Below are 10000 nucleotides of genomic sequence, written 5' to 3' on the forward strand. Positions count from 1 at the left end.
ATCCCGTACTCTTCTCGAATAGTGTTTGGGTTCTTTAACGTCCCACAGAGAACTTATGATCAGAACATAGAAGACATTTGTGAGACGGGCCTACGGTTTATAGTCCTTATCCGAGAAGACTTGAAAGTCTAACCATTTGCAGATTTAAAAATTACAAAGGCAGCACTTTCTCCTCAGTTATTTTAAGATCCTGAGTGTTGATCCGGCCGGGGTTCGAACCCGCGACCTCCCGCATGACAGCCCGATGCTCAACCAACAGCCACCGGTGCGCGTTTAAACAAGCCAAAGTTTTGATTTTTTTGTGTCTTTCAGGGGAGGAGACATTATTGGCGACTGGACACAAAGTGTTTGACTCTTTTCAAGGATGCAACAAATAACAAGTATTACAAGGTATGGCTTGTTTAAAAAATAACTATTCAAAGCGGGTTTTAAATTAAGTACCGTGAAACCGAGAGTCGAGCTTATTACCTTGGTCAATCGCAAGAAATGAAGATAGTGAAAGAAACCAATAAAAACGCGCTCAGCAAAAACGCATGCAGCCGGCGCAAAACGCAGGAAAACGGGAGCATGCAAGTCACAGATTGGGTTTGCTTCTGATTGGAAGAAAAACAAATGGCGCGAGACTTCTAGCCGGTGACCAGGTGTAGTAACGCAGAACCAAATGCTGCGCCCGGTTGTTCGAAAGCCGATTAACGCTAATCCCAGCTTAAAAATTAACCAAGGAGTTTATTTCTCTACTCCCAAATGCTGTTCAACGCTGATAATCAGCACAACTTTACAACAGAAGAAGTCAATCTTGAAAAACAAAAACAAGCAAAAGAAACTTTCATCAAAAAGTTGAAAAAATGAAACAAAAGTTTACGCTAATCCTGGATTAAGTTAATCGGCTTTCGAACAACTGGGCCCAGTTGCTTAGAGTGTACTAAGTGTACTGAAAACCGCTCTTTTTAGGCACGAAAAGCAAGAAAAAATGAGGCGGCGAAATAATCAATACGCATGAGTTTGTTTACAGTACAAATTCAAACAATCACTGAACCATATTGCTGACTAACAGTTCAAATATCGAGGCGTATTTGTGCTAGTTTTTAGCGTAACTTGTACAATACTTTCTCAAGTTGTGTGGAAAATTACTTCTTTGGTGTTGTAAGCTTAGTGCTAGATTTCGTGGTTAAGCCCCTTTCCGGTTCTATTTTGTGGCACTTAAATCGAGCATCGCTTAGTTTTGTTAAAACTAAAGCTACAAATCATGGATGAATGAGTGAAGAATATGAACATTGCGCATTTGGCCTAAGTACCATTTAGAAACTCGAGCAGTTCCGTGTAACATTCGTGATGTATTAAGATAACATCATTGTTATCTTACTTTTTGTACTGAAAAGCCCCCTTCGGGAGTGCTCAGTAATAAAATTTGTATTGTATTGTATTGTATTGTTTGCATTCTCGATATTTTCTCTGTTTCAAAAAATTCGAAGCTTTCAAATAGCTGGCAGCCGGATAAGGTTTTCGAATAATTAAATGACTTGCGTGTTTAAATAGGACTGATAAAGAGGTTTCAAAACTAATGTTCAAAATCTGAGCACTCAATTTTAAAACGGTTGGCATACAATAAATGAAAATAAATTGGACGCGTGCGTTAGCTGGCGTAGCTGGGATCGATTTTGTGTTTTTTCATTGGAAAAAAATACCGTATGACCTGTCATTTTATAATTCTAAAACCTTGAGCGGCTGCCTGTCACGTAAGGCATATTGAAAAATCTTGACGGTCACTTTCACTTGTTTCTCACATGACGGGTGTCGTTTCCACCATTAGGCAAGAATTATTAAGTAAAGTACGATCGCCAGCATGTTGCGCACGCGTTTCCTTCCTTTTCTTATCTACCGGTTTTTCGTCTTGCTTCCTCAGGAAATTCAGCTGTCGGAAATTCTTTCGGTAGACTCCAACATCGACCCGTTGCAAACAGATGCTACGAGAGCGCCGCATTGCAAAACAAGTGATATGGTCTTTTATGTGGGGCAAGTGGAAGATGAAGAAGAAATTCCATACCCTGATAGTGGTATTTGGCTCAGTGGCGGGGCAGGCCTGGGCAAGCGTGACTGCCCGGATGTGTTACCTCGACAACCAGCAGTGTGCCAACTGCGTCAGCCGCAACCCAGGCCCCAACGGGTGAGAGAGATCAGTTATCTCCAGCAGAAGTGGCCGGCTTGGGAGTGATGTCTCTAAAAAGGCTTACGGCGTACGAGGCCACCTAAGCAGAAACAGCCATAAGCCAAAAAGGGACTTTGCCGAGTGCTGGAACATGTAGATGTGGATGTAGATGAACCAAACACGTTAGCAAAACGACTTCCGCTGTCAGCGAACTGCACGAAGGCGACACGACTATGTAGTCCCCATGTATATGGCGCGTTTTCAGGGTCAAAATTAAAAACTAACTTTTCCACCTTTTCTTACCTGCTAAGTAAAATGTCTGCCATTTCCTGTCTTTGAAATTAGACAGTACACATCTCTTTTGACCTCTGAAACAATAAATTCCGCGTTTCCTCAATACTAAAATCATAACATTCGGCTTATTTTGACCTTTGAACAGTCCTTTGTACAGTCCTGAGAAACACTTTACTGTCTCGCTGATGTCTGCAAAAATAGTTCATTATCCCTCCTGCATACTCATTAGCATTTAGTTATGGGAAAGTCACCCCAGACGAGCAAGCTCGCTGGGGAAAACATGAAGAGTGCTAATAGAGTAAGCAGAGGGCCAGGGGTGGGTGGGTGGGTCGATTCCAACCAAAGTTAGGCAAAACTGACAACTATGAATAATTAACTCATGCTTATATAATACGCACGAGGGCTAATGAATATTGATGAAGTATGAATAGTTCATTATCCCTCCTGCATACTCATTAGCATTTAGTTATGGGAAAGTCACCCCAGACTGCGCCTCACTATCGCCGAGGAATTCGCTGGCTTATCCCCACAACCAAAATAAATGCCCAACCTTACCCATCCTTAACGAAAATCACCCTAATTTCCAACCCTCACCAATATGCGAGCACGACTATAAAAGATGCCAACACATTTAAAATTATTTCTACAGAGCTAACTGGACAGGACACCCCCAAACGAATTAGTGAAAACCGAAATAGCACATTCAAGCTGAAGAAAACATTCCAGTAAATATTCACTAAAGTTATCTCTAACAAAAACAAGAAAACCAAACTGTAACAACGCTCAAGTTTGAGAAAATCAGACATAGTCAAGCTTTACACCTTGAAACATGCATTCAGCGTATACATTCACACCATATCAGAAAGAAAGTAAGCCTAATGTTTAGAAAGCAAAGGTAAAACCTTGCAGGTCATTATACTGCTTGTAAACTTTTGTTAAATCCACCTCCAACGAAGACATGGTATCCGCTGCTCCACCAAGGCCAAGAACCTGATTCAACTTAATGTAATGACGTGCTGTCGACGAGGACTTCCATCCCACGTGATCCATGATCGTATCAAGCTTCGCCCCGGAAATAGCCAACGAAATTGCACAACCACTCCTTAGACCATGTAAGGTAACGTTCCGATTAACAAAAGCTGGAATCCGGCGAACATACGTCGAGAGCCGTGCCTGAGCGGTAGCCGACTCAAAAGGTGCCGGCAAAATTTCACCAGATGGGTTGAGGGGTCTAAACAAATATCCTTGTCGGATAGAAATTTTTAACAGGTCGCATACAGCAATGTAAACTTCCACTGCGGTAACTGGGCAAATAGTAGAATCTGGATGACGCTTGAGGGCAAAAACGTTCGAGGTTCCGTCTCGGAGGGACTTAGTTAATGTATGGTTAAAGAGTAGAGCCTTCTTTCCCGGGAAATAAAGAATCCCCTTTGTTTTCACTCGACCAAGATCTCCAGCTCTGTCACCACTAAAAAATTGTACCTTAAAAAAGGCCTGATCCCTTGCCAAAACAAATAACTGCACCGAAGAGCGAACATGTGAGTTCAAGCGCTTGGTTATTTCTGACGATAAAAGCACCAAATCCTACAAAAAAAAAGGTTCAGCCTGTTTCTGCACGACTCTTGCACCGAGCTGTTCCTCCCTGACGGCTGATAAATAGGACTTAACCAATGGTGAAGCTGCAGGGTTGGCAATCCCCGGAAAAAGACTATCTGTTGCTGATCTCCCATACTTATTAAACATAGCCCTCAGTTTTCCAATAATCGAGTCAACGGAGCCATATGCTAAACGCTTAGGGCAAACACAAGAAGAAACCCTGTTCTCGCCAAAGAACGGGCAAGCAACCATGTGTACCACTGTTTTGCCAAAATTATCTTTCCAGATCAAAAAGTCTACTACGTCGTCTGGTATAGCCGCACAAATGTCCCTCTTAGAGGTGGTTTCCAGGAACTGCAAAAACTCCATCTCTAAAGCACTTCTCTGTTTTTGATAAGGAGTAGCCTGCTGCTTAGCAACCAAAACTTTCTTCCGCTCCCTTATAGAACACAAATCGACAGGGGCCTTGAGGCTCTTCAAAGTTTTATATGATCTCGTCTGACGCTGGTAACCACATCTCTGGCAATAACGGAAATCAAAGTCGTTGGGCTTGGAACAAGCCGGACATGACACCGATGGCTGAAAAAGTCTGGGTACCAACGGCAAAGACTGAAAGAGGAAAAAAAAAAAAAAAGAGAAAATAGTTCCTCCTGTTAAGTTGTTACGACATGCTCTTTCCCATCCTAAATGCCCAGAGGCTATATGGAGAGGATCCAGGTCTAAATCCATCCTTCGACGGAAGAAGAAGCGCATCCAGTGATCCCTTCTCGGCCACCAAAACATTGTTGCTGGACACCGCATTTAACAACGGCCACCACCCGGGTAATGGGGACATCAATGGTACCACCACCGTAACAACCGCATCTACCGATATGAGGAAACGCAAAAGAGGACCAATCAATGCAAATGGCGGGAAAACGTAGGCGTTGACGCGGTCACTATCACACACAGAGAGGTCTTGGTTAAAAACATTAACACCCGATGATCCTGGCGTAGGGTAGGGCGTAAAGTGCTTTAACGGGTTTCCACTCCAGTCACGTTGAACGTTGGAATCCAACGACATCAAATCAAGATCATGGCCATTAATTCCACCAAAACTACGCTGGACGATTTCCCAAGACCTCGGAGAAAGCATGGCATCGGAGCGAGACAATCTTCTGGAAAACCAATCTGCCTCGTTCAAGTGAGAAGGAACAAAAGACATTTCTAGGGACATGTTCCTATCCACCAAGAACTGGAAAATCAATTGCGAGATCTGAGTTAACTTCCTAGAGCGTGGCCCACGGCCGGACCAAGCGTGGAGAACAACCATGCTGTCTACCTGAGCATCAATCCTGCAATCAGAAACGCTTTCAGGAAGTGACTGTAATCCCTTGAGGACGGCCCACATCTCCTTCACATTAATATGCTCATTTCGAACAGTTTCTTCCCAGTAGTCACCAACAGAAATTGTCCCGGAAGGAAGGTGAATTCCAACTCCCCAACGGAAGGACGAAGAATCTGACGTCAAGGAGATAGCTACGTGCCGTTCACTCCTCCACCGAATCGCCTTTTCCCAACTATCAAGGAACCTCCAAAACATAATTTCCTCTGTCAGATTCGGAGAGAAATTCACCTCACCACCTCCGGAAGCCTGCGAGATTGACGCCGCCATTTCTCTGATGTAAAATTTAGTCGCTGGGAAAGCCAAGGAGAATGAATTGCACTTCCCCATTAGCCTCTGCAAAGACTTCAAGTGGATAGTAGATTCACGCAAAAGTATCTGCTCGCGTAGCTGAGCAAACTTCATCTTCTTATCTTCAGGAATGCAAAAGGCCTGGGCTACAGAATCCACTATCATGCCTAAATAACCAATCCTAGTTACAGGCCCAAGAACACATTTGGAGAGGCCCAAAAAATAACCGAGGTTTACAAGAACCAAACAGACTATATACAAAGCCGCCACCGCAGATTGATAGCTGTATTCCGACGTCCTCTCCGACAATGGGCGTGACCAAAACCCCTTCACAGCAAACAGTTCCCCATTCAAACGGTCATCAATATACAGAGAACATGCGACCCCCAAACCCCTGAAAAAATTTGTCGGACCCAAACCCACAGTCTGGTAAACAAACTGAGAGTTTTTCCAACCAAAAGGAAGCGTAACTCCAACGAGCCACCACCCCAGCCACTCAATACCAAAAAACTGCTGAGAACTAGTAGAAAGCAAAATATGGTCATAACCAGACTTGTCATCAATCTTACTCATGTAGGAGTTGGGATACACGAAGCGAGGCACCCCAACCAGCGTTTCCAGTGAAAAGGGAGTGTCTGCCATCCACAAATTTAAAAACCGGGCATCAATGCATAACCTTGGCTTTTGCGGTTCAATCGTCATAGGAAGGACGAGATGGGGCGGCGGCACTTCAGCCACTTTACCCCAAACACGGATCGCCCCTGTTTCAATACGCTGTAAAATTGTTTCCGTAACAAACTTCGAAAACTGTTTGCAGGAGTAGTGATTCTTGAAAATCATAGTAGGGGGTTCCGCACTCTCATACTTTATGCCCATAAAAGCTCCCTTAAAAGGCTTCATGAACTTCTTGACATCCACCCCATGCTCCAACCATTCCAAGACATCCTTCGCAGGTTCGTACCCGGCCAAAATTTTTTCCCAGAGTTCAATTCGAGTACGAAGTTGACCCGAACGAAAGGAGTCCGGATCACGAAACAACAGATCCCGTAAGATGGGAGTTTCCCCCGCAACAATGCCTTGAACATGGGTTAAACAAGCGTCTTCTGAAGTCATTTTCTCCGAACTCGGATTACCCTCCCAAGACAACCATCGGATTTTGCCATGCTTGCTTCTTTCCTCCGCCTCTAACGGCATAAAGGTCATCGTATCTCCCTTGAGACGTTTTGACTTAGGCTAGAACCAAAACACCAAAAAAAAAAAAAAAAGAGAATCAAAAGGACGTACTTAAATGGAGACTGCAAATCCGAGTTCGGAGGAAATGACCACCGTAGCCCGAGTAATCGGGCTCAAGGGCATGCCTAAAGGCAAAACGCTTGTGGGGTCATTCTCCCAACCTCGAGACCACAGACTAAAGGAAAAAAATAAAACATCACATATTTAATAGTGTCTTTACACTTTATTATTGTCAATACAAATATCAAGACAATCCCGATTTCCATTCCAGAACAGGAAAACTTCCAATGATTTCACAATCTTAACGTTTTATCTGGGCAAGAGCGCGAAATATGACCCGCCTTTCCACACACCCAGCACTTTCTCGCCGATGGCGGCCTGGGGCTGTAATTGGAGCCACGCCTTTGGTATGGAGCTGGAGGCCTACGCGTCCGTCCAGTGAACGAAGGTTGACTTACTGCCGCGTGCGGCTTAGTTGCCTTGGAAATAACCTTTGCCACCTCGGCCTCATCCTTAGACGCCACCAACTTTATTAACACCTGTTGAAGGCACGGGTTGCCTAATAAAGGACGGCACTGCCTCAGCACTACTTCAAATCGTAAAGCTCTTTCATCCTTTCTTTCCTTGGTGACATTAACCACTTCATCCAGGGCGGCGATCGCCGCATATGGATCAAAAAGAGCAGCTGGGCGCGAGATCACCATTTGGAGAGTAGACAGCGCGCACTCGATTGCCGATGAATCGATTTTCTTCTTCCACTCATCCAACTCCTTCTTGAGTGAACTGACCGTTGTGTTCGGAACCTAACAAAAGGAGAAAACGCCATATAACTCCTTGATATCCTTAAGCCAGTCCCTACTTTACACTGAGACTGTATCCTTCGAAATCACATATCCTCTTCCTTTAAATTTATTATTTCATACCCAGATGCAAAATTCCCAACATAAAATTACAACGAACCTTCGCATCAGTTCTCACAACCGGTAAAATATAGCACACGCCACCAAGTGACCTAGCGAAATAACCTCCTCTCCTCCACGAGGTCTGGTTGAAATGGATCTAACGCCTTCTATTTCCGCGAACAGACCAGACGCCCTGTTCATCGGTCCTCGACCGTTTTCTTTTGTTGTTTTTTTTTTATTACTTTCTATCGCGCCACCTCGTGGCTCAGAGCATACCCACTGCTCAAATGGTCCTCGACCATTTTCTTCCCTTTTTTTTTTTTTTTTTTTCCATGCCACCTCGTGGCTCAAAGCAGACACACTGCTCAATCGGTCCTCGACCATTTTCCTTCCTTTTTTTTTTTTTTTTTTTCACGCCACCTCGTGGCTCAGAGCAAACACGCTGCCCAATCGGTCCTCGACCGCTTTTTCCTTTATTACGCCACCTCGTGGCTCAGAGCAGACATGCTGCACAATCGCTCCTAACCATTTTTTTTAATAATTCTCCGTTATTATTCCCTTTGACGCCACCTCGTGGCTCAGAACAGAAACAAACCCTGGCCGAGACCACACGCCCCGCGCCCTTCCCAAGGGACAAGTAAGAAAAAAGGGTGTCAATGGCATAGCTAATTTTCCCCGTCCCGAACAAAAAATAAGAAACAGCTCCCAAATATTGCAAACCCTAATACATACGAATAAACGAGAGCAACAGCAGAAAAAAAAACACAATATAAAACAACAACCTATCCCCCAACATTTGAGGAACCGAACCGCGGCGAGTCCAAAGGAATAAGTTAACAATCACGTGCTCGAAGCACGAAAATTAAGACCGGCTCCCGAGAAACCGGAAGGAAACATAAACAAGAAAATGCCACGTGATGCAACCAAAAAAAGAAAAAAAAAATACCGACGAACCCCAGCTATAAAATACGAAACTAAAAGGAAAACATTGCAGCGGACATATACCTCAAGGCTCGCCGCCGAATTATCCGGCACATTCGTCCCCGCGGCGTTTCCCAGTGAAGAACTCTGGAGCACATTTTCGCCGCTCGCAGTTGTTCCCGATGTTGTCCCGGCACCAGCCTGAGATAAAGACGAAGACGGCGGAGTGGTTTGCAGAACAGAACCTTGAAGGGGTTGCAAAACTCGCTGAGCGCTCGACGGGACGTTCACGTCAGACGGACGCTCCGGTTCGGTCATCTTGACACGGTTCCAACCAAAGTTAGGCAAAACTGACAACTATGAATAATTAACTCATGCTTATATAATACGCACGAGGGCTAATGAATATTAATGAAGTATGAATAGTGGTCAGTTCGCGTTCGCTCCCAAATTCAACTTCGTTCTCTCGCCGCCCCCTCACACCACCACACCAAGGAAAAAAAATTTCTCCATTCTATTTAAAAGTACTTGAGTATAATCGCGTCACGCCATTTGCACTCCGTTATCCCGTCACTTGTATTTTAAGAAGAAACGTGAAGATTTTGTGAAAATGTTGTCTGTTCCCATGATAGATAGCAAATTTCAAATTTTTAGGCTCTATTTTTGTGAGCGCAGAAAAAAACTGCAACACTCGTGAAAGACATCTAAGGTGCGTACTTCCTTGTAGATGACTGATGAGTCACGTCAAAAGGTAATTCCGTGTTTCGACATTTGGGAAAGAGATGATGATGTCTTCTTTTCGTTTTGAAACCTCTTTGACTTTCGTTGGAGTTGACAAGTCCGATGGTAATGCATTTTAAAGGCTAATACTTTCATAGATATACGGAGTAAATAAAAATAACTCAAACCGCACAAAAGTTGTGATGTGTGGGAATCTATATCTGTCTCCAATGCAGATGGAAACAAATTCATGTTTTTCCAATATTGATTTTAATTCGTACTGACTACTTGTACCTTATGACAAATGCCCCAGGCCAGGTTTTAACCGGTCTTTGTTTAGACGTGAGAGAGTTTTCCTCCGAACGCGATAAACTGTTTGGCGTGATCGTTGTGTGACCCAATAACCTATTGTTGCCTCAACAACCAATCGTGATTGCCATCGTCGAAAGTTCTAAAGAGGAACCGGATGAAAACATGAACTACCTTGCTGAGATTTCTTGTTCAGATTTCTTA

At 44.0% G+C, this 10000-nt stretch overlaps 2 protein-coding genes across 2 annotated transcripts in view; one reads left to right on the forward strand and one right to left on the reverse strand.

Moving 5' to 3' along the window:
• Positions 1 to 7103: 7103 nt before the first annotated feature.
• On the reverse strand, positions 7104 to 9854 carry LOC137970326 (uncharacterized). Its single transcript, XM_068816851.1, has 3 exons — positions 9782 to 9854; positions 8852 to 9124; positions 7104 to 7747 (listed from the first exon to the last, which is right to left on the reverse strand). Exons 2-3 carry the CDS (start codon positions 9083 to 9085, stop codon positions 7238 to 7240), a joined length of 744 nt encoding a protein of 247 aa, XP_068672952.1. The 5' UTR covers positions 9086 to 9124; positions 9782 to 9854; the 3' UTR covers positions 7104 to 7237.
• Positions 9855 to 9908: 54 nt separating this feature from the next.
• Positions 9909 to 10000, forward strand: part of LOC137970325 (FAD-dependent oxidoreductase domain-containing protein 2-like) — a 29784-nt gene continuing 29692 nt past the window's right edge. The window contains exon 1 of the mRNA XM_068816850.1: positions 9909 to 10000. This exon is cut by the window's right edge and continues 211 nt beyond it. The gene's annotated coding sequence lies outside the window, so the exon portion shown is untranslated.

This window comes from Montipora foliosa, chromosome 9 (genome assembly GCF_036669935.1).
Source record: "Montipora foliosa isolate CH-2021 chromosome 9, ASM3666993v2, whole genome shotgun sequence".
NCBI lineage: Eukaryota > Metazoa > Cnidaria > Anthozoa > Scleractinia > Acroporidae > Montipora > Montipora foliosa.